General features: G+C 44.4%; 1 protein-coding gene across 3 annotated transcripts in view; it reads left to right on the forward strand.

Moving 5' to 3' along the window:
* foxp1b (forkhead box P1b) overlaps positions 1-25,146 on the forward strand; it is a gene marked incomplete at its 3' end in the record, with an annotated part of 204,831 nt that overhangs the window by 168,525 nt on the left and 11,160 nt on the right. The window contains exons 7-11 of one of the 3 annotated variants that reach the window (XM_080460795.1): positions 1,638-1,775; positions 2,079-2,192; positions 6,425-6,575; positions 14,139-14,331; positions 19,537-19,644. In XM_080460795.1, coding sequence (XP_080316921.1) covers positions 1,638-1,775; positions 2,079-2,192; positions 6,425-6,575; positions 14,139-14,331; positions 19,537-19,644 — 704 coding nt within the window. The remainder of the gene's footprint in view (positions 1-1,637; positions 1,776-2,078; positions 2,193-6,424; positions 6,576-14,138; positions 14,332-19,536; positions 19,645-25,146) is intronic. The other 2 variants (XM_080460796.1, XM_080460797.1) reach the window with 2 other exon arrangements.

Below are 25,146 nucleotides of genomic sequence, written 5' to 3' on the forward strand. Positions count from 1 at the left end.
AGCTGGCCCCGTCCCATTTGACATCCCTGCCCTTTCCTCTGCGTTTTCCGTACAAGCTGTTCATAATGGTGCCGCTTTGTTTTTGTTTAATGCCACAATGGGGAGACTGAATCAGGTGATATGCATGCGGGGCGTGTGACAAGAAAAAGCCCCTTAGTTACCGGACGAGGTTTTAAACAGCTAAATTACATTCAGAAAAAGGCATGAAAGATTCAACGGGGGGTGGGGGGGGTCATTAGCTGAGAGGTGGCCGCACAATTTGGGTAACCTTGGTGAAGACAGGACTGTCACCAGCTATGTCTGCTCTATCAGCCGACACACACTCATGCATATACATACAAATATATTCGTACACACAAAAACCCACCGCAAAATGTTAACAATCGCAGTGGTATCGGGGCACATCTGAGCCGCTGTTTGTCATCTAAATGTCAAGGAAAGGGGCTTTTAATGGTCCTGCACATCATAGCAGTGAGTGGCAGCATCCAGACACACTCCAAGTCCCCCCATGTCGCCGGAGCAATTAAGGCACCCTGACAACTGTGGGGGCTCTTTGAGTGTCACAACAAATCACTTGTTTTGAGGAGTCGCGCACTCACACCTTTCTGCTGGGAGTTAGTTAGAGACGGAGCGAGAGCGGCCTGCGTGCTCTTCACCGTGGCTCCTCCTCCTCCAGGCGTTCCGTATCTCCACAATAATAGATCGCTGTTGACAGCGTCTCTAATGAAATGTTCTCACATGACACGGCGTGTGTGCGCCGTGAGCAGACCACAGCATTTTTCAAAGGCAATCTTTCACATCCTCAGGTATGACATATCTGCGGGCCTGTGTAAAGCGGCCCGCTGTGGGAAGCATAATGTGGATGCTTATCTGTGTGTGTGTGTGTGTGTGTGTGTGTGTGTGTGTGTGTGTGTGTGTGTGTGTGTGTGTGTGTGTGTGTGTGTGTGTGTGTGTGTGTGTGTGTGTGTGTGTGTGTGTGTGTGTGTGTGTGTGTGTGTGTGTGTGTGTGTGTGTGTGTGTGTGTGTGTGTGTGTGTGCGCGCGCGTGCGCAGGTTAGGATGGACACACCAGGCATGTTGTTGATCCACGTCTGGCCGCGGTGTGTCCTTCAGTCCGTCTCGGTCTGGTGTCAGAATGGTTGCAGGGGGGGAAATGTGTGTGTTTGTGTGTTTTCTGCAGGGCCCGTGCTCATTGTCACACTTCAAGCTGACACTCAAGACAAGTTCCTCAAGTCCAAGCCGGAATGCCTTTTCAAACTTGTTAAACTCATTTATTTTTATTTGTGTTGAGCCGTGCTTGTCATTAAGAAGTTATCAGCCTCCACTTCCTGTTACCTGCCCGGGGTGAAACACACCTGTTATTAGCCTTCACTTGCTTTGTCACAGTTTTAATGACTTTGCTTAGAGGCTTTAACCTTCTTAAGACCATAAACTTAGAAAAGATGCAGGTCAGGATTGCGCATGTCAAGAATAAAAGTGAAAAGGTTCTACTTTTTGGCTACGCTGTAATAATGGGACAAATCAGAGATAGGAGAGGAGGTCTGCAGCATTTTTTTTCTTGTCCTTTATTAATTCTGTCCCGTCCTCTGTGAACGTCTTTTTGATGCGTGTCTCCATGTCTTGTGTGTGCTTGTGCAGGTTCCAGTGTCAGTGGCTATGATGACACCTCAAGTGATAACTCCACAGCAGATGCAGCAAATCCTTCAGCAGCAGGTCCTGAGCCCTCAGCAGCTCCAGGTTCTCCTCCAGCAGCAGCAGGCCCTCATGTTACAGCAGGTAATGTGTACACGTGACACTCACGTCAAGAATCACTTTTTTTTTCATATTGAAGAGACAAGGCCCGTGAAGTTTGAATCGGTGGACGTCTCAGTTTGAAATGAAAATCTTCTTACACGCGAGTTTCTCCAAGATAAAGTCACTTTGAACTGCTATTCTTCCTCGCTTTTTCTGAGCCTCAAAGGACAACATTCCTCAAAGTATTGAAAATCCCCCCCCCCCCCCCCCCAAAAAAACCCACCGCTGAGTTAATATGACTGACAGACTTTGACTCGCATGTCGCTCCCCTTGTCTCTTCTGCAGCAGCAGCTCCAAGAGTTCTACAAGAAGCAGCAGGAACAGCTCCACCTCCAGCTCCTCCAGCAGCAGCAGCAGCAGCAGCAGCAGCAACATGCAGGCAGCAAGCAGAGCAAAGAGGTAGGCTGACATCACTCCAAACACTGTCCAGACAGCACGCTCCCTCCCTCCGCTCCATCTGCTTTCAGACTGTGGTTAAAGCAGAAACTAATGGTAGGAGGGGGATCAAGTGCACTCATGCTTCTGATTAGCAAGTCAGACTCGCTGGTTAAACGCTAACAACCGACTGATACTGTGCTGGGAAGACGGCGTCTCCACTCTGGACCTGTCCCCACATGAGATGTTTTACAGCGCCTCCAACTCGCTCCATTGCGCTGCAATTTTATTTATTTTTTTCTTGAGTAACAACAAAGAGCTGACCGCTCCTGTGAGCCCGGTGTAGGACATAATGAAAGGTAGAAACAGGGAGCATAAAAATCTGAGAGGCTTTTCTTGGTAATTAACATGGAAATGGCAGAGGAAGAGAAGGCATGTAATTGTGAGATATCAGTGCAGAGAGCGCTCCCAGCTTTCTTTCTTTTTTTTTTTTTCCTTTCTCCTTCGCTCCCTGTAGGACAGCGGGGCTCGTTCGTAGGCAAGCAGCTTTTTAATGCGTTTTAATGACAGGCGGATACAGGCATCACTGTGGACAAAGCAAATGATTATTGTGCGGTTAGAAGGAGTTCAAAGACGATCTGGGAATTTTCCCTTCTCCCGCGCTCGCGTCCCCATTGAGTTTGGAGAGCAAAGGGAGCGCAAGAAAATTAAACCCCAAATGTTAAAAGCAGACGCGAGCACGCGCCGGTCCACGCGCGCTCGCTACACGTCCGCGCCGTTGTCGACGGCGCCCAACTTCAAAGTCGTAGCTCCCTAATTAATGAACTGCGGGCTTCAGTTTGGACAAGTTGTGGCGTGATGCTCCCATAAATCAACATGACAGCGGAGCTCCTCGGCCTCAGATAGGGCCTGTCACCAAGTCGCATCTGATGTAAACACTGGAAGAGCAGGAGGGGGAGGTGAGGCGGAGAGGGGGAGGACAAGGAGGTGCAATTGATCAGTTGAATGGAGCATGAGAATAAAAGGAAAAAAAAAATACTTTTGAAGCATATTATGTATGATCACAGGAAATGGATGCAGCCTCGAGAGGCTCCCCCTCTGCTGATGCTCTCTCTCTCTCTCTCTCTCTCTCTCTCTCTCTCTCTCTCTCTCTCTCTCGCTCTCTCGCTCTCTCGCTCTCTCAGTCGCATTTCGAGCAGCCATCAAAAGACAGAATAAGAATTATGCAGTGACTCCCCTGTGGCTGCCAGACAATAACCCCCTGTTGTTGCTTTGTGCCTCTTTTATTTTAAAGACATCAAAATTTAGTTTTTCAAAGATCTTTAACTTTATATTTGAAGCTTGACAATAAAGGCCTGCCAGTGCCACTCTTTATCATTTGTCAGGGACTGTATTTTTCCTCTCCCTCGTGCCACTTCTTGTTAACCTCTTATTTGGTCTATTGGGTCCGGGCTTTTTAATGTGTCTGCATGCTGCGAGCACACAGGAGCTGCTGTCAGCTGATGGGACCAGAAGGAAGAGGAGAGGAAATATGAAAGGGAGGGAGAGAGTTAAATTCATTTGCCGTACTTGATTTTCTTTCTTCCTTTTTTCTCTCTCTCTCTCTCTCTCTCTCTCTCTCTCTCTCTCTCTCTCTCTCTCTCTGTCTTTCATTTCTGAAAAGCCACCCTCTATTTATTTAGCTTTTTGATGAAAGACATTGTTCCTTGTGAACTCCCACCCCCGTAGCACTATTATCTTTATCCGAGGCTGTCAGGAAGGAGCGAGCCGACAGAGAATCGCTCAAGACATGAGGAACTTGGAAGGGGGAAAGAGCCAGCCGTCTCTCTCATAAACAGGGCCAATCAGAGCTCACGGGGCCACCTGCATCCTGGTTTTCACTGAAACCTCAGCGAGAGCTCTTATCGAGCCTCCTCATCACTCTCTCTGTCACTTTCTCCTTATTTAGAGCTCTTCGATGATGGCCCTCTTCCACAGCTTTAGTTTAAGTCACGTGGTGTGTGTGTGTGGGGAGAGGTAAGGGGAAACGAAGGGAAAAAGGAAGGCGCGTTTCGCTTAAACCTTCTGACAGGCTGAAGCAGGGGAGGGTGGGGTGGGGTGGCGGTTGGCGGAGGGGCTGTTTTTATCTGGCTGTTTCAGTGGTTTGAGAGCCGCCAGCCGGTGACCTGACTGCTGTGTTGCGCTGAGACCTTTTTTGTATGCGCTCAATTGTGAGAAGTAAACAAAAGTAGTGTATCCTGTGTTTGGTGAAAGGGTGCGGTGCACAGGCTTGGCAGCCCCAGCACTGCTTTTAGTGCCCCCTCCACCCCACTCCTCCTACCCGCCTGACAACTGGCCTTGTGTACTCATAAACAGAGCCAGCATCCTGTTGAGTCTCACCCATGAATGCAGAGGAATGTCCCAATAGATCAAGTTCACTCGGTCGAAGCTGAAAGGGTTAAAAGTCATCTCGTCTGTGCCCCTGCTGTCTAAACAGCATCGCTCCTTTGTTTGGACTCATAGGAGATCGGGGATATTAGAGAATTTCCTTCTATTTATTATTGTGACTTTGTCTTTTTTCTTCAATTTTCTCCTGCACTCTCTCATCACTTTGTAATCTTATCAAAGACGTTCACACGTTCACTTTAAGAACGAGAACACACACACACACACACACACACACACACACACACACACACACACACACACACACACACACACATGGCTGAAACCCTCTGTGGTGCTCACTGTAGCTTGTAAATATATATTTTTATTTGATTTACTTTTGTTGCACAGCAAATACTAAAGGAGCTCTTATCTTTCTGGACATTTCCCTGTATTTTGCACCAGGTTTCATCAAAATTGGCTTTATGTTGAGATTGTAGTCATTTTCTGTAATAATTGTTTGGTTTGGTGAAAATATAAAAATTTTCACCACGTATATGCTACTCCACAAGAAAGGTTATTATGGTATTATTTCACTGCCTGTGGCTCCAGAACTAAGATGTGATTAGACACGCCTGCTTTATATATATAACCTGTAAATGTTTCAAATAAACCTTTACATTATAGCTACATTTGTAATTTGGATTTTTCACTTTGCATGACATTGTTTACTGCACAATATAAGATACACATTTATACAGTACATTAATACGTAATAATGTCAAAAAAAAAAAAAAAGTGACGTAGGAGTGGAAAAGGTAGTGTAAGAAATAAATATAATTTTGTTAAAATTTTCTCTCAATCTCAACATTACAAACAAAATCAACGTCGGCATGCATTTCAATGACTTTTACTGGAATCGATGCTGGCTTAGCTGTATATCTGTTTATGTGAAGAGGAATTAACAGCGAATAATCCATGTCAGAAAAACTAAAACTTCAGTCATACAATATTAATGAACTCACCATGTACTTCAAGAGTAAAACTATATCTAAAGGTTTCAAAGGTGTTTTGTGGCTCCAGACCTCTTTGCTCTGGAGAGAGGGATAAACACAGTCTCTTTTAGAGATTGCACATTTCTGGGTAAAATTCCTTTGCTGCACAGAGCAGAGATCGCTCTCTGTTGGTCCAGAGCTACATGATCGAACACAGTTCGTCGCACCGGTTGAGGAAGGCGGGGGGAGAGGCTTGTATCCCTGAGCTCAGCGGCATGCCTGGGAGAGTTGCGAGAGTTGCTCGGGTGGTTATTAAGCACTTTGATTTAGTCACACGTTGTTTGCTGAATTATGAATGGCTGTAATTAAATTCCTGTGGCTCTTATTATGAATGATTAACTATGTTGTTTCATTGTTTGTCACTTGCGGTGCGACTCCTCGTTAATTAAGAGAGCGAGAGATGTATAGTGCACCTGTCTTAAGTGGGCTCAGACGCACACACAAAACACCTCCACTGAGGACACAATTTATGAAACTTGCTCTGTTTCTGTTGTGTTTTATAAATCCATTAACCTTGTTTTTCATGAATGAATATATTGTTCTGTGGCGTATCTGTGAACTCTGTGACCCACCACTCAAATGGATTTGGACAGTAATGTGTACAAACCTGAAATTCCAATTTACACGTTTGCTGCGCCGCTGCTAACATCTACTGTGTGTGTGTGTGTGTGTGTGTGTGTGTGTGTGTGTGTGTGTGTGTGTGTGTGTGTGTGTGTGTGTGTGTGTGTGTGTGTGTGTGTGTGTGTGTGTGTGTGTGTGTGTGTGTGTGTGTGTGTGTGTGTGTGTGCGTGTGTGTGTGTGTTGATGGTTTGTCTTTCTCTCCGTGTGTGTCATCAGCAGCAGGTGTCGGCGCAGCAGTTGGCCTTCCAGCAGCAGCTCCTGCAGGTCCAGCAGGTCCAGCAGCAGCACCTGCTCAACCTTCAGAGACAGGGGCTGCTCACCATCCAGCCCGGACAGACCGGCCTGCCGCTGCACTCCCTCACTCAGGGTCAGTACCTCACGTCCTCCCGTCACAGCCGAGCAGCCCAGTGGTGCTCCAGCCCGCACCACCCGCCCATACATGTTTGCCTGCGCTGAAGTTTTCTTTGCACGGGCAGTTTTTCTGGGACTTGAGATGACACAGACCAGGTCAGAGTTGTCATGATTTATCTGTCCACAGGCTGATCCAGATAAAATCAAACTGGAAAATTCCCTGATAAGTGCTATTGTAAGATTTTTAGTTTGTGACATAGACAACAGCGCCTACTAATACAGCTGTGCCAAACAGAAGCCTGTGACTTATTTTTCGACAAATTTCTTAAGTGTGGCAGACACAACACTGAGGCCCAAGCTGAGATATCACTGACACTGCCATGAAAGTTGGCAAACTAGCCTCAAAGCCAGGGTGAGTTTGAAAAATCATGCATAATGCAACAGCTATAGGATAGGGTTTCTTTGAGATTTCACTGTATTTTGCACCAGAAGGTTTCATTAAAATTGGCAACTGTAAAAAACATATTAAAATATGGAGATTGTAGTCATTTGTGGTAGTCATTATTTGGTTTTTGCAACAATATAGACAATTTTATCACATATACTTATCACATATACTCTATTATGTCACTATACTACTGGTCCAGCCCTCTCAAGATAAAATTGGGCTGCATGTGGCCCCTGAACTAAAGTGTGTTTGACACCCCTGATTGAACACATTTTGTAGAATAAAGGCTGCATGATATTAAGTAAACATGTGATCATGTTGTTGAGAATTGCCAGGGAAATGTGATTTGCTGAGAATAACAGCATCATACAAGTCAATGTTCATTTCTTTGCGATTCAAATAACAGTGCTTTTTCTCCTGCCCCTAATTTATACCACCTTAATCGCAGAATTTTGGCCAAACAATTGAGATAAATCACACTCTCCTGTCATTTTTTTATTTGCAGAGCACGAATGTACAATGGAAACATAATTTATCTGTCAGTACTGGGCTGTCTATTTTGTGCGTTGTTGATGTCACAATGAGAACTTTGCAAGATGTTTTGCAGCCTTACTGCAAATCATCACAAAAATCTATATTTCTGATTGATGAGTCTCAGATTTACTGATTATTACCCCAAATTCGACGATTTCCACATGATATATGACAATGATTTTTTGTAATTGATCTTTTATTGATCCGCTGCACTCTGATTATATTATTGGCATTTATAGAAAGCAAATTTTTTTTGAGAGGTCACTGTAAATCTTCTCTCACCACAACATGACTAATTTGCATCTTGTAGCTTGAGAGCAATTTAAATGTGGTGTGTCGTCCCGCACTGTAAAAGTGACACTCAAACGAAGATGCACGCGCTGCCCTTCACCCCCCCCCATCCTGTGATTGGCACCCCGGTGGCAGTCTCCTTCAGCCTGGGCTAACACTGGATCTATTGTTCGTAAACTCCCCTTGAACTCGCCGTTGTGAAACCGGCTCTTACTCGATAGGGAGTCAATACTTGTTGTTTAGCCAAGAAGTTTATTTCTTTATTTATTTTCGGGTGTTTTGTTAAGGAGCGGTCGCGCCTTGTGACAAAGACGCTGTCATCAGGGTTTTAGAAACATGACATTGACTATTCATTCCCAGCTAAGACAAACAGTTTTGAAATAACAAGATAAAAACAGGGAGGGTTTGTGCGTATGTGTGTAGGGGTGCTTAGGTAATAGGCAAACACAAACAGAGTTTGTACAGTGGTGTTATTGTTTGGACTGGGTATGGAATCACTCATCCGCTCGCAGACGATTGCCTTGGGCACAGGCGTGGGGCACCGCTGTGCTTCACCGGATCGCTCTGTGTGTCAGATGTCTGGCAAACACTCACACGCCCTTTGAGTAAAGCAGTATACAAGTTATATGGCAAGGTACTGTACTTTTGAACATCCTGTTTACCCGTTGTCATCATCACATACCTCAGAGGTCTTAAGAGCGAGCCAGTTTACTGAGCTTACTTCCTCCAACTGGTTTTGATACCATTTAAAGCTGTAAAGTGTTTTCAGTTAAAGGCCTATGTTGGAGGGATATTTAACTTTGTTATTTACGTAATTTCCTGGGAACACACTTAAATGTACTGCATTTGATTGTTGTTTTCAATAGCTAATTGTGCTGAATGCCAGTAGACATCTCTGCTGTTGGAGACGCTCAATGAAGCTGCATTTATGTTGGCTGGAGAGACGTCACGCCCCTCAGTCATCAGATACTTTAAGCTGTTTCACAGGGAGAGGGGAAATCGAATGTGGAATTATTTTAATACTTTTTAAACAAACATTTAACATGGATTAAGACATAGATTAACAATTCTCTCAAAGAATTAAGCAGCACAGGTGTCAACATAAAGCCCGTGAGCTCAAACCGGTACATAAGCGGATCCAATCCAAACCAAGAAAATTATTATGAAACACTTCAAAGAAAACATAGATTTAGTTTTAACACATTCCTTAAGAGTAGCTGACACAACATAACACTGAGACCCATCCCGAGATATCAGTGATAGCGCCATGAAAGCTAGCTACCTCGTTGCTATCAAGCTAGCCTCAAAGCCATGCTGTCAAGCTGAGTTCAGAATAAAAACGGCTATAGAAGACGATCATTTGAACATTTCACTGCATTTTGCACCATAAGGTTTCAATAAAATTGTCTTTATGTTGAGATTGTAGTAATGTTTGGTTTTGTGAAAATATCAACATTTCCATCCCGTGCCACAGCAAAGAAAAAAAAGCTCTTGTTGTTTAAAGTTTATATTTATAGATCACTATGGCAATCTTTTTCAGGTCCGGCCAAATCGAGATGAAATTGGGCTGAATATAGCCCCTGAACTAAAATGTGTTTGACAGTCCTGCTATACAGTCATTAATATTTATAATACTACATCAATATAATACAAACCGGGGCATTGTACAGATATTTTGAAGGGAGCAGCTTTAGTTCTTCAGGAGTTGCAGTTAAATCTTTACTGGTTTCATTGTGTTGAAAGGTTACTATTCACAATCACAATTATCAGACACAACAAAGAAATACAAGCAGTTGACTGAGTGAGCTGAAACATCATCACTCATGTCAAGAAGAATTAGAACTTCAGTGATCTTTTTCTTTCATGTGCCCCCCCTCTGAACAACAAACCGCTATAAGACAACATGTTGATATGTGTTCCAATATTTAAAAGTAACAAAGTAAAGTATGTTGAGAAGTGAAAGGACCGTGTCTCCAGGGTATTATTTTGCATAAACAAGAGGAACTGAATCTACCCGCCGTACAATAAGTGTGTTGTTTCAGTATATTCTAACCAGTCAAACCTGGTTAGTTTTCTCTGGCAGTCTACCTGTGGTTAACCGTGTGTCTCCGACAGCTGTTACAACACTTAAGTGAGCGCTTCAGGGCCCCCGGTTTGTCTTCCTATTCTACACATTTTCTGCTTGACTGTTTGAAGTTATTGATGACCTTTCTGTTTTCCACATCACTAAACCCTTTCATGCATCAGTGGGCAAGGCCCCTGGTACTCAGATCTAATCTGCAATATTCAGCTGGCAGTTAGCGCTGCGTCGGAAGTGATGAGTTGATCTGCTGTGTTTGGCCCCCTCCCGCTGATTATACATTGAAACTTTGAAGAGACGGTGGACAGTAAATTATTGTGACTTTTTAACTGGTGCTTTTTATTCTGTTCAGATATCAATATAATTATTTTAGGAGGCCAGTTTTATCACACGCAATCCACTTCTCCCTCAAATTATAGGAGCAACAAAAAGCTTAGCAGATAATAGGTGACTGTAACAGAGTAATTAAAGAAACAGAGGTGAGCTCTTTCACAGTTTACAGCTTTTACATCAGTCTTCTGGTTACACAGTTACCTTGTTGGCCTGAGACGGATTACAGTCATTGTTCTTCCACGCGACGGACTGAAAGAATGCATTTGAATCAGCTTTTGAAAAAAATGATAGTGCTAATTAAGTATAAACTTGTAGATAGCAGTTTTGAGTGAAAAACAATTGCTCACATTATCTGGAGCATAATTTGTTTCTCTTGTCGTAAATTCTTCTGACATTAATGTTCAAAGTCTTGGAAGCGGCCAGACGGTATCTGTTATAAATTACAACAATGTGTTTGGGGAGGATATAACTCTCATAAATATAAATTTGATCCAGACTCCCCCCCGTCCTCACAAAAAGCCTGTCCTCTTGACCTGATATGCGAGTCAGGGGTTGCTCAGGTGCGTGTGTGCGTGTGCGTGCGTGTGTGTGTGTGTGTGTGTGTGTGTGTGTGTGTGTGTGTGTGTGTGTGTGTGTGTGTGTGTGTGTGTGTGTGTGTGTGTGTGTGTGTGTGTGTGTGTGTGTGTGTGTGTGTGTGTGTGTGTTGCGTGGTTTTGTATGTGAGGTGGCCGTTGTTTGTGCACATACCCGTAAAAGAAAGAAAAAGGAGCCCTCACAGAGTGAGATCCTCTAGCCATGGAACATCATTTAAGCTGTCCGAGGGAGGCCAGTGGGACGGCGACAAGACAAATTTGTGAGTAATATGAAAGCAAAGAATGTGGCGAGCCATGAAGTGCTCACAGAACAGCAGCACATCAGGGACAGCGGCGGGTAACGCGGCTGACCTGTCAGTGATTGATATGTCCAGCGGTGGGCGACTGGTAATAGTTCCTGCAGCATTAGGACAGGACATATTTCAGGCCTAAGGGGTGCATATCAGCAGGCCAGTGATTACGGCAACATAAACAGGAGTGCAGGAAAGGTCCCCGTCTGACAGAACAATAAACTAATAGCGATGTCACTGTCCACCCCTCCTGCCCTCCCCCATGGCACCGGCACCGCTGTGCGAGAAGTAACAGCGCGGTTTAAAGAGCCCAGAGCACCGGGGGCCATTTTTTATTTGGGGGGGATGATGGCCTGCAACTGATGTCATTATGAACCTTAAATCAACTTTCTGCTTGCTTGAACATGGTCACCTGGGTACAGAGGGACAAGGACAGGAAAAGGTTGAAGAGCTCGGCCTGTCTCGGTGCCAGAGCTACCTGCCGAGGCAAAATTGAGTTGGGAGGCCGGTGATCAATCAAGTGTCCCCAACAACATACATTTTTTAAAGTGCTTGTCCGTATTTCCCGCCCGTAATGAGTGGAATAGTTGTGTTGAAAAATGGAAAGGCGGAAGATAAACCAATCCGGCATTTAAAGGATGGACAAACCTGGGGACTCCAGGAAAGAGGATTTACAGATCAATGTCATTACAAGTCGCCCAGTAATCAGATGGAGGGTGGAATTCAAGAACTCAGAAAATGTAATACCCAGCGAGACATTTGTGTAATGACATTTTATTGTCACTTATGTGGAATCATGAGCCATAGCTGTTGTTGGCTTTGAAGAGGTTAGGGTTAGAGCGGGGCGAGGCGAGCAATAAAAACTACAGAGGAGATCCAGAAGGAGACAGGTCGGTCCCACTCCGTTAGCTCCCTCATCAGAGCGGTCCATCCGCCGCGGTTTCATCCGAGTAAACAGTGGTGCTGGGGTCACCGGGACTGCTGGGTAATTGAGCCGGCGCGGGCTGCCCTGTCAAGCACATCGGCTAAAAATACATCGCCCACTGTCACCGGGCACCAAGTGGGGGGAAAATGATTGTTCCCGCTGTCGGAGCGCAGGACACTCGCATCATCAGTGACCTTCCCCTTCTCAAAACCTCCCATCACACAAAGAAGAAATAAAACTTTTACAGCAAAGTCTCCACGTGCCACCCAAACAACAATGGACCCTTTGATAATGCAACTGGAAACCAACAAGCAGCGGATTAGCATGCTCCAACACCGAGCACAGAGTTAGGCATGTTTAGCCTGTCACGGACGTGCACTTCGATTAGGGCACATCAAGGCATTGAGGAGAATAAGGGAGAATACAGACGGACAGAATAGAGCGGGCGTGCAGAAATATTCGAATGAGGAAAGACGCTCCTTGGAACGTGGAAAGGTTATTGATTTGTCCTGCAATCATTTCCTGCTCTTTGATATGCAAACGATCTAGTGTGAATTTACAGCAATCCTATCAGACTCATTTCACAGTTCTTAGCACCCGCGTCTCTCCGGAGTCCTCCGCCTCATTAGGCCAATGTTCTCCATTACCAGCATAATTAAAATCTTTAGTAGCTTATCAAATTAAAAATATTTTTTGCTGATCGTATTGAGATCTTCACCTCACAGTTATTTTCCACAACAGGAATAAATTAAGACTAAGCATTTTGCACACAATGTGTTACAATCTGGCGCTTGAAAGGGAGCACTTCTGGTATCTATAGAGCTGGTGATGAGAAACAGAGAGGAGGGGAGGGGATCCGCAGAATACCCCCCCCCCTTCCCCTTCTTCAGTAGATAAGCATGTGCAAATCATCTTTCATTCTCCGCCGCTCATTTTGAGAATGGATTTAATTAATTGTAATGTTAAACGAGTGGTCTTGCCCATTTGCTCTGTGGTTAAACTCGCCACAAACGCGAGAGCTTCTTTCGCCTTGCCTAAAACACGGGAGACTTATTTAATCGCAGAGTTGAATCCACTGTACAAATGCACATATATTCAGCCATTACATCTTTCAGCGCCCGTAAAACGAGGCTCGCCCCACGTGTTGACGGAAAGCACGAGTCGCCACAGACTCCAGCCCCGCCAGGTTTAATCTTATTCTACATATCAGCTTCATCCTCATTTGTGTCAAGTGAAAGCAGACACACTGTAGACGGACACATATATATTTATATAAATGTATTGTGTGCCAACAAAGGCTGTGTGCTCCGAGACATGGGAAGCAGGGTGCACAAACACGGCATTATCCTTCTTCATCCAGAGTCTGGCCCTGAGTGTCGGGATTTCCGTCACTCACAGGCAGAAAACACACACACACACACACACACACACACACACACACACACACACACTCACACACAGAAATGTGTTTCCAGCACACATAGAAAAAAAATGTCTTCTGTCTTCAAGGGATTTTATTTTATTTTTTCAAAGGGCTATGTGAGCTGCAGTGTGCTTGACTTGTTAAATGAGGTTTAAGTCTTCTGTGTCAATTGGAGGCGGTGCAGAGCTTTAAGTATTTTGCACATTAATGCGCTTTTGAGAATATTACCCCAGGGTCCTGTTTCTCAAGGAGACATGGGGTGGGATGTTTTCTAGTGTTGCTATTGTAAACTTTTTATGTGTGTGTATTTGCGTGTGTTCTGCACATCTCTTGTTGTCGGGAGAAAATGATGGTGATTATTCGGATTTCATGCCTTGTCTGGATGTTAATTATTTACTCTGGGCATGAAATTTGCGTGAATGCCAGGGATTTGTGTATACAAACACGCTTCGGATCACAGGGAAAAAATGGGAGGGAAGAGAAGAGGAGGGGGAGGAGGTGGTGGGGAGGAGAAAGGGGAGCTCTCGGTGCATTACCCTGTAGTGGAATATTTTCTAATTAATACTCGGCTTTGTTTACAGACGCTTTGATTTAATTAGGCGATGAAGAAGAGAGTTGGATTAGCTGTTAATTGATTTAATTATCCAATTTGTTTGTCTCAGGCATGATTCCAGCAGAGCTGCAACAACTGTGGAAGGAGGTGACGAACGCTCATGTGAAGGATGAGCACAACAACCACAGCAACAACAATGGCCACCGAGGCCTCGACCTGTCCTCCCCGGCACTGCCAAAGAACCCCCTCCTCAACCAGCACGCCTCCACCAACGGGCAGTACATGAGTCACAAGAGAGAAGCGTGAGTTCCTCCGCCTGCTGGATATTTATTTGCATGCATCTCTTAAAAGATAAGTGAAAGCATCTTAAAAATGTCTTACACCTTTAATCCAGCCAGGACTCTGACTGTCGGCTGCTATTTGATGACATGACTCAGTCTTCATTATCTTCCTGTTGTAAAGAAAACAGAATTCCTATGTGCCATTTGTTTGAATGATGTTTTTCTCCCACGGACATGCAGGGATTACTATAAATTTTTAGACTATTATATGTATTCATGAAATCATTTTTCTAAGTGTCTAACATACACCTGGGGGATTTCATGTGAACACCTGGAAAGAATCCAGGCCTTTGCATCTGAATCTGCATTATCTTCACACTATCAATAAGAGTTCCAACACATGCCCTAATGCAGTTGCATGTTGAGAGGCGCAGCTGTGAATCTGGTTGCATTTCCTTAATAAGAAATATGCAGATAAGTGCCACAGAAAAATAAATACTTCCTTGTACCCTGTGAACTTGTTGACATGTTATGTCAACCTGTCAGTTTTGGGAAAAGAACAAAAAACAAAAAAACACACACACATAACAAGACCAACAAGCTATTATGTGAAAAAGCAAACACTGGGTATATCATATTTTCATAAGCAGCATGAATCATTGGTGAAAGGCGTATGCTCTCTGAGCTGTGTGTGTGTGTGTGTGTGTGTGTGTGTGTGTGTGTGTGTGTGTGTGTGTGTGTGTGTGTGTGTGTGTGTGTGTGTGTGTGTGTGTGTGTGTGTGTGTGTGTGTGTGTGTGTGTGTGTGTGTGTGTGTGTGTGTGTGTGTGTGTGTGTGTGTGTGTGTGTGTGTCTTTAAGGAAGGAATTAATTTGGCATCTTACACGTTTGCTTGTTTTCTTGCACCGAAGCCTGATCTTTGAACTGCTAGTGAGGAGCCTCCAGGCACCGTGAGCTCACTGCATAACATCTGACTTGTGTTTCAGTGATCAAAACCTACGCGTCATTATGAAAGCAGTGCAGATGAATACATGTTTAGCACAGTAAACCGGCGGGCCTTTTCGAGGTGAAGACGAGCTGCTGGTGGGGAGGTGGAGGATGTGAATGACACTGAGAGGATGTGATACAGTGATGGAGAGATACCAATGGGTGGCGGCTATTCCTTTTCAAGTAGCAGTTTTAATAGATTTGTGACTCCGTACTTGTGCGGGCTCATCCCCTTCACTGTGTTTTAAAGTTATCACGCTGCACTGTCAGTGGATGAAACATTTTTTCCCTAAAATTAGACATCAGTATTTCTCAGAATCGGCTTCCAGTCCCTTCATGCAGTGTCTGGCTGAATGTCTGGCTTTTTGTGTAGTTAACTGACAAATCGCAGGGGGAGGGTATTGACTCGCTCACTCCATCACACGTTGTCGCAAGCGAGCAAACAAGGTGAGCACCGGTGGCAGCGAGAGGGGAGAAAAAGGAGCGGGGGGGGGGGGGCATGAAGCAGCCCCAGCTGAGGGGCTCCATGAAACATCGGAGAAGACATAGCGCGAGAGCTGGCAGCCCTCCTTCGCCTGCGCGCTGACTGTCAGAGATTAAAGAAGATGTCAGCAGCAGTTTAACACGAGCTTAAGTGAAGAAGGCAGTCTCAGCCTTGAATATTCCTCGCCGTATCTTAGATCTGTCAGAAAAACCAAAGCAGGTGATTCTCATCCAGCTCCATCTGTTCCAGGAAGTGGATCACCTCACCACACTTCCACCATTTACTAAGAGCTGATACAAAACAGTCCCCATTAAAAGCTGAATGATGCTAATTTAGATCCACACCACCAATAATCCCTCCTTCTGTTAATTTTGGGACTCTTAAATCACACAACTATCAAGAGCATTATTTCCCCTCTTTTGATGATGCAGACTCAATTCTAATCAGACTCCATGGGAAGGGGGGAAAATATTATTAAGTATGATTATTCTAAGCAAGGCTCTGAGAAAAACGTCTGTGTTATAATCCAGGGATTTGAATAATCAGGTTGAAGATAATGGGCTGGGCCGGCCCGGGCGTAAATAGAGAGCATCCACTCATCCTCCCAGCGCTGAACTTAATGAACTTTTAATTGATGCGGTTTGGCGAGTCCTTTTGTCATGCAACAGAAACAAGCCTCTCTGCTGATGGGCCTGTTTTCCCCGGCCGGCTTCAGATTGGTTTACAGCAGGCCCTAAGTACCATGTAGTTAGTTTCATGTGTCATATAAAAATCTGCCCAGGCACAGCGACGCCTGCAACTAAAACCTTAAGTGCATCCACAGGAATCACTCACCGGCCTCGCACTTCCGTCTTAAGGAAGGAGGAGAAATTCAATCACTGCCGGCTTGACACGCTGAAGACAAGCCACACGCGCCTGCTTTTTAAGTTTTCTCAAGGATCCGTCCGCCGAGGCCAAGCTGGGGTTTGTGTTTGTCTGAGCAGCGTCTCCTAGTACGACCGGAGCACTCAGTCACTCAATCTTGTTTCCCAGCCCACGAGCCGCGACACACACAGATAGCGATATATATACACCCCTGTGAGCCGGGTCATCCTTATTCAATGATCTGCTTATTTAAATCAAATGTGCCTGATCTGTATCTGACACAAATTCCCAATACAGTGCTGCATCAGCTTTGCGTGAGGGAGGGGAAAGAGGGGGAAGCATCCTCGCAAAGCGCCTGGCCCACTTTACTTCCCAACAACCATCAGTAACCACAGCTCAGGGACTGTAACACTGCAATCTGTTAAGGAGATAAATAATCAGATTTGGCACTGCACTCCCATTTCTTTCCTGCCTTTCATTCGTCTTACACACACACACACGTAGACACACACACAAAAAAAGATAATTAAATCATTTAGGGTAACGTGTGTGCAGTGGCACCGGGAAGCTTTGAGTGGATGGTAGCGGGTGTGGAAGTGGGAGGACATGTATGGAGGCAGGGTTGTGTGACTGAGGCCAGACTCTAACCTGGCATGGGCGGACATTAATCTTCAACCTCCCCCAACCCCACCCCAGCCCCCGCCCTCTTCCTCGATCCATTGATAGATTGAGTCCATCAGCCCCCTGAATGCCGTAGATCTCCACTTGTTTATGGCCCAGAGCGTCTCATCAAAATAAGTGAGGTAGAAAACAACTGGCTCGCAGCTGTCGACATCATCCCGCCGTGCAGCCGCTCCTGTCTGTCTACACATAAACACAGAGCAACACCTGGAACGTTCGCACTCTGCCTGTCCAGGTCTATAGGCACTTTAATGTTGCCTGTGCTCGAAAGGGAAGCTGATGACACGCTTTTCCTCATCGCTGGTACAAGATCATTAGAGTGTTGTTCCCCCTCTGGGCTGCCTGACAATAATAACATCCTGACAGACCTGTCGTGGGTGCAAGTCAGATTTAACACAACAACGCAGGGAGCTGCTCATCGCTTTATTTATTTTTTTCTTCTTTTTTTTTTTTTGTCCCCCTGAACATGGTTCTCAAATGGGAGAAAACCCCATGAATCCTGCACTCTTCTCCTATTACACTAATGTAGCTCATTTGGTGTAAATTCTGTCATTTACTAACTGTTTAGCCATCCACCGTTTAAAAGGGCTCTTCTGCCAGCAGCCCCTCGTAGCGCTTTGTGCCCACCGATTCCCAGCGCTCTCCACATTTCAATATCTTATTAATACAGAATTAACCAACAAGCCTCCTCGCAAAGAAATGAAAAAAAAAGGATCTCTTTAAATTAAAACCCAAGCGTTACCTTTGCCAGTCCACACATTTCCTTGTTAAAAACTCATTATAATGGGTCTTCCGCCGTCTATTTATTAGCTGTATCAAAACAGAGGTCTTAATGTGAATGCATAATTCATAATTGAATAAAAAAAAATCTGACTTTTGAGAAAGGGAGGGGGGAAAGCTGCTAACCACATTCATGAATGCTTGACTGCTTCCTAATTGCAATGCAATTATCACATGTTATGAACAATGTGAACTCTTAAGCAAGTAATTATAACACAAGGAAACCTGTGACGACCTTTAAAATTTCCTACTTGAGGTACAGCTTTGCTAACATTGATACAAATGAGATTTTAATCTGAACATCAGTTTGTTTAATCCTGCAAAATTGGCACTCTGCGGTTAGATTGGTTTTCTTTTACACTAATTCATTTTTGAAATCACAACAGATGGAAGATTGGATGAGAAATGCAAAAAAAAGGGGATTTCCTGTGTTTATTTTTCTTTGCTTTGTGATTTTTCATCCCTTAAGATATGCCCAGAAGTTGCAGAATTAAGCATGATCTCTCATTGAATCCATGTATATCAATGAAATTGTGGGTGCCGATGTTAATCCCAGGTGGCGACACAACGATGAATCTCCTTATCTGCCTTAGAGAGCCGGACTCGACGCTGCAGGAGGAGAAGCAGCAGCATTGTTGCTCGCGAGCCACCAGAAGCACAGGTGGTAGCGATATAGGCCAGTCCCCCAGGCTCTTGTAGCTGAAAGTTGTGTGTCTTGTATAGTGCCTGTGTCCATATGGCAGCCTGTCTTGCTCTCTTAGCAGACGCTGCCTCCACACAGGCCTTGCTCTCAGCTCCGATTGTGGTTAGCTGTGCTTCCACGTCTCCCGCCATATGGAAGATGTTGTAAAGTTTGTTTTTCCGGCAATGTTCCTGTTATTTAGACTGATTGTGCGAAGCCATACGCTCCCCATAGATGCGTGCCTGACAGGCCTCCCCCTCCCCTGGTGACATAGATCGGTCAGTAGATGAATTGATACTGGGCAGGAGGGAGGAGGATGTTTACAGTTTCCGCACGGTGTGAAAGCAGGGGTGTTTCACATTGTGGTGCACTCACTCCTCCAGGTGGGCTCCCAGACATGATGCAGCAGGCAGCACAGGAAAAGCCCCCCTTCCTTCACCCACTCACCCTCCAGCAGTCTCCATCAAAGCTGCTTCCAACATGGTTCAGTGGTACTAAATAATTACGTATTGATCTAGTCACAACAAGAATCCCCTTTTTTGAGGCCACGATCACACAGGTATTCCGATCCCCGCGAAGCTCAAGGTTCACAGATCAAGTAGAGGTCAGCGCTTCTCATGTGGAAACAGGATACAGTACACACAGGGAGGCGCGAGGGCAGGCGTCATCTTTGACCTCTCGTTGTGTTGCGGGGGAAACTTTTGGATCTGTTTTTTGCTGATAACGCTCTCTCTGAATTTCCTCCTCCAGATGCACGCTAGAAGAGCCCACCCATCACAGCCACCCACTCTACGGCCACGGCGTCTGCAAGTGGCCCGGGTGCGAGGCCGTGTTCGACGATTTCCACTCGTTCCTCAAGTAAGTAAAAACCTGGACAGGGGGCTGGAAGAGCGTTTCTATCACAGTTTGTTTGTCCTCTCGTCAGGTCGATTACACGTCTCGTGATCCCCGGCGACTCAAGGGCTCTGCAGGTGCAGCCGGTTGTTATTCCTGAGTCTGGGCTGGTCCGCTCTCCCGACAAGGGTACTGTGCCGAGGTCTCCTTCTGGGAGCGGCATGGGCCTCTAATTCCTGTGATAAGTGCTGTTCTCATGGTGACGGGGGCCATTTTTCCCAAACAAACAACGGCGGGATGTTTATCTGTGGCAGCTCACACTCGGGGCGCTCGGCATGTTTGCCCTTGTCACTGGACATGGGGGGATTGCTGGATGTGTCTTGAACCGCCTCGCTTGGCTTTTCCTACCCTCCTTCCAGCACTTTATTTGTTCTCTCTCTTCTGTCTTCATGCTTCACTGCTGTGACCCACTCTTTACTTTGCAGTGTTATTTTATTGGAGGCAAGGGGGTGTTTTAGGCTTTCCCAGCATGCCTTCCTCCTTGTAAATCTTGAGAAGGAATCACAGTACAAAGAAAACAATAAGAGGTGACATGACTTTCCTTTATTAAATTTTTGTAGAACTGTCTGTACTGTAAGTGTATTGAAGACAAACAAGTCTGGTTGCAATGCAAGACTACAAGTTTAACAGGTGCAACCGTCACCTGTCTTCTTCTGGCTTCTGACTGTAGATAAGCTCGTGAACTTGTATTTAACATATAATCACCAACCAAAAGTGCCTCAAATTAAAGGGGAGGTTTTGGTTTCGATTGGCAGTTTCAGACTGTGTTCACCTGGGGATGTTTCAGAAAAGATTCACGTTTACACGGAAATGGCAGAAACGCTGAAAATGGTGTAGTGTAGTTGGGCCACGAGTGGGTGTTGGTTGTTTTTGTAATAGAACCACATACACATTGTGAAGAGAACAATACAATATGAACATTAACAATGGCGAGTACACGGTTGTATCGATATTACGGTGACTCTCAACTATAAAACTACCAAGTCCCAGGAAAATATGGACTGGGATTCATGACACTCTTGAGGCCGCCGTTGTTCTTATTGCCCATATATTCGTGCATGTGAAGATGTATTTACTACAGCCGTGGTGCGCTTGTACAGTAACAGCGTTGCAGAAAATAGCATTTTTCCCCATTCCCACGGAAACGGAGCAATTTATAAAAGTCGCTTTCCCTCCTCCCAAGTATCACCTTGGGAGCTGTTTTCAAAAACACCCAAAATATAATGAACGTTTTCCGTTTTCACGCGTAAATGGGGCCTAAGTAGCCAGTGGAGACGCCTCTTCAAGCTGCATATGCATTTCTATTGGCTGCAGAGTTTAGACCCGCCCTTTAGAGCAGGATGATTCTTCAGGTACTTCACACTGTTTTGCAGAATGAGTAAAAGAAATCTCAAACATCGTATGACAGTATTCTTGTTTGACAATTGTTAGGCACAGATCGCATACAAATATAACTAAAAAAAAAACTAAAAAAACCTAAAAGATTCATGTCATGAGGTCTTGACATATCACCTGCTTGACGCCCAGTCTAACCTGTTTGACTCAGACCTTTGTTTTTCTCTCCCCGGTCGCAATCAGACCCCCTGGTTCACTAATCAACTCTGTGTGCAACTCGCTCTCGGTAATCCAGCACATAATAGCGCCATGGTTACGGAGGGGATGAAAACATCTGTGTTGTGGCAGCAGATCAATGGCTCACTGTCACCCCGGATTAGTCGCACTTTAAACAAGATATGACACAATTCCATTATCCTAAAACCAGCACTCAGCGAACACACGAGTTCCCCGCAGACGCAGCGCAGCCGAGCACGGGACGCACAAAGTTTGTGAAAATCAGTTTGCATGTGCAGTAGATTTACATTTCAGATTTGAAGGAATAAGCCTTCTGTAACGTTGACTTATTAAGACGTCTTATGCACACTCTCACCCACATTTCATTTTTTGGGAGTGCCCGCTCAAATCTATCACTATTTATTGTATTCTGACATTGCCTCACCCTTTGTTTATAGAACAGAGGAGAATTAAATTCAGCGCGCCTGCTCGAGCTGGGCCTTAAAAAGTCTCTAAGTGCACTCCGCTCTGTTTTTACAAGTGTTTTTATCATGGCAACATCTTGTTTACTTTAGTTGCCTGCTCCAACTGCTTGGAACATGTTAAGAAAACATTCGGGGAGAGTCTCCACAAAGCCGCCTTTGTTTAACAGCAGGCGAGAGTGCGAGCAGCTCACCAAGGTGTTAACTCTCAAACCCTTAAGCACTTCCACATGAAAAACCCCGGCAAGCCGACACCGCGGGCCTCTGAGAAGAATCAAAAATAAAAACAAAAGAATACATCGAGCATTGTGGAAGAGCAGTCTCCTGAAGGTGGAGAGCACAGGCGAGTCAGCAGAACACGGTGTACTGAGCAGCAGACGGAGGGAAAGGTGAGGAGGACGCTAACGTCAACCAGATTGCAGCGCCGCATGCCAATAGTAACAACTAACACAGGTCTGAAATGTTGTTTTAAACTGCCTGTGTATTTATTTTATCTTTTAAAGAAAACATTACATACCTCCACGCACTATCTCGATAAATACCAAAAAGAAGAAAAAAGGCCCTGGATCCCTGTTCCTGTTTTCAGGCCCTGTGCGCTGGAGGGTGGGGCCTGCTTTTTTCTTTTCTTTTTTCTTTCTGTAACGAGGGTCAGGACCCGGTTCTCCTCAGTGTCCAGTCAAGAGGTCAGAGCCAGTGAAACCCTGCAGTGCCCTCTAGTGCTGCTCCGTCTGTGTGCTGCCTGCAGCCCCTCAAACCACCTCAGTCCACACTGACCAGCTCACTGCTATTATACTGCTTCTGTTCGACCTTTACAATAGAATAGAATAGAACAGAATTGAAATTACTCTTAATTGCGGGGGGAATTATTTTATTTTATTGTATCCTATCTTCCATTTTCATGTCATTTTCTATTCTATGCTTTTCTTTCCTCGTCTACTCTGTTCTATCTATAATTATTATATTCCACTCTATCGTATTCAATTTGTTACTAGTTTATTCTGTTCTGTCTGTTTTAGATGTTCATCTTCTATTTTCTTCTTTTCTGTCATTTTCTATCCCTTTCATTTCGTTATCTCTTTTTCTGCTCTATTCTCTATTTTATTCTCTCCTTTCCTATTTTTTCTATTCTCCCCAGTCCTACTGTAGTATCCTCTGTTCTATTTTTATCCTGTTTTATCTTTATCTCTCTATTCTATTCAATCTTTTTCTATTTTGTTCTTTCATTATATTATATTTTAAATGTTCATATTCTGTCCTTTCCTATTCTATTCTATTCTATTCTGTCCCTCACAATTCTATTTTATCCCGTTTGAAGTTGACCCTTAGAGACTCGGAAAATAAAAAACAAAAAGACACATTTCTGTTTTTTAAAATGTAGATTTTATTTTAAAAGATTGAAAATGAATGCATATATTTCCAGGACATTTTAAATGTAAATACCGCTGTACAGATGTGTGCATTTAATTTAAATTCCAGCCAGCAGTGGTGCAGATAAACCTTCCTCAGAGACAGCCCTAAGCTCTGGCTTCAGTCTATGTAATTAGAAACGGTATAAAGAAGAAAAGGAAGAGGGGGAAAAAAATTTTTTAGGCAAACTAACTGATATGTAAAAAGCCGCCTGCTTGAATATCTGTTTAACTTGTTTTATTGTGGCAATTTTCATTAGGCTCTGTCATCCTGCCAGAGAGCTTTTAAAAGTGGCTTCATTTGAAGTCCAGAAAGTGACACATGCCAACGTTCATAGTGTCTCTCGATGTCAACCCCCCTCTCACCCGCCTCCCCCTCCGCCTGTATCCCCTGCTCCCGTGTCCAGACACTCCTCTCAAGGCTGCATTAGGGCCATTTGAATATTTCATTTCCTATTAATTATGCACTGTGACTCTCCATGTCATTAGAAGAAATAAAGTGGAATGTAACAAAGGATGAAAAGAAGCATGTCTCCTATGAACAGAGGAATTCCAAAGCTGCTCACGTAGGCCGCCCCTCATTGAAAATTCACCCAGTGCCGGTTAAATTGGACTTGAAACGTCTTTACCTATTATTTTCTTTCTTTGAAATTTAGTAAGATGTCCTGCAATGTTTACCGGTTTCATTTTCCCACCCTGCTTAATTAAACGGCCATTTGTTGGACTCGTAACAAATGGAGAAGCCCGGAGAAATTGATTTCAGGGAAGGAAGAAAAAAAAATGGTGGAGGCTTTCTTCGATATGCCTTTTAATTTTCTTTTCTTTTTTTCTTTTTTCTTCCACAATAATTAACTTCAAGTGCTGGAGATGTACACGGCTGGTCATTTAAAGAAATGTCTTATCCACACATAGTAGGGAGACCTGAAGTGAGTGAGAAGGGAGAGAATGGAGAGAGTGAGAGAGAGAGAGAGAGAGAGAGAGAGAGAGAGAGAGAGAGAGAGAGAGAGAGAGAGAGAGAGAGAGAGAGACTACATTTCCCCCATCAAGATTTAAATCATTCACCTCAAGGTTGAAAATAGCGCAGCTGAACTGGAGCCTTCATATTTCAAGCAGAGACCTATCAATTTCCCTCCACCTTTCCACCTGTCTGTTATTTTGAGTGCAAATGTGCTGTTTAACACACAAATGTGTTGTCTGTAACATAAAGCAGTGCCACCGCAAATTTATCAGGGGGGGTCCAACATCACCGCCGGCTCCGCAGCCGCCGCGCCTCGGCAGGTTGTTGCTCTCGTTATGAAAAGCCAATGCACGTTACACACCTCTCTCCCATCTGCCGGCGCCACTCTGCACACACACCAACACACACTGAGACATGCCTGGTGACAGTGACCTACATGGTCACCGAAGATGTGATATAATTTATGATATATATAATATATTGGATCCATTAGCGAGCATAATGAAGTAGTGAAATGAAAGGGTATTTGTGAAATCAGTTCAAACATCCTGCTCGGATTATGATTAAATGATTAATGAAATGCCCCTGCATAAGCATTTTCAAACAGTAATTCATGCGGCAGCTGATAAAATTCCTCCAATCATATTTCCTTCACTCATGAACCTTATCTCCACCATTTTATATAAATCACAGAAAAGAGGGGGAAAAAACCGCTGTCTGCTACCCGGCGAGCTACTTATTTAGATTAGTTATAAACGTACAGGAAAAAGAGAACATCTTCGCCTGTATGAAATAATCACGCATAATTATACCCATAATTCAAGTTTGTGACAGATCCCATCTCCTTGTCCTGTTGTCCTCTACATTTTTGGTGCAGCCTTTTATTTGAATTCTCCTAATTTTAATGGTATAATTAACAGTCAAAACACATGAGAAAAAAATGCAGGGGAGGGGTGCAAAAAGAGGCTGTGGTGAGAAGAGATGGCATTAGGGCAGTGGTGCATAATTTAGCAAAGGAATCCAACCTGAAATTCTTCAATCATCCCTCTTATCTGTGAGCTGTAGTTGG

The sequence above is a fragment of the Lipophrys pholis genome (genome assembly GCF_963383615.2).
Source record: "Lipophrys pholis genome assembly, chromosome: 4".
In the NCBI taxonomy this organism is placed as follows: Eukaryota; Metazoa; Chordata; class Actinopteri; order Blenniiformes; family Blenniidae; genus Lipophrys; species Lipophrys pholis.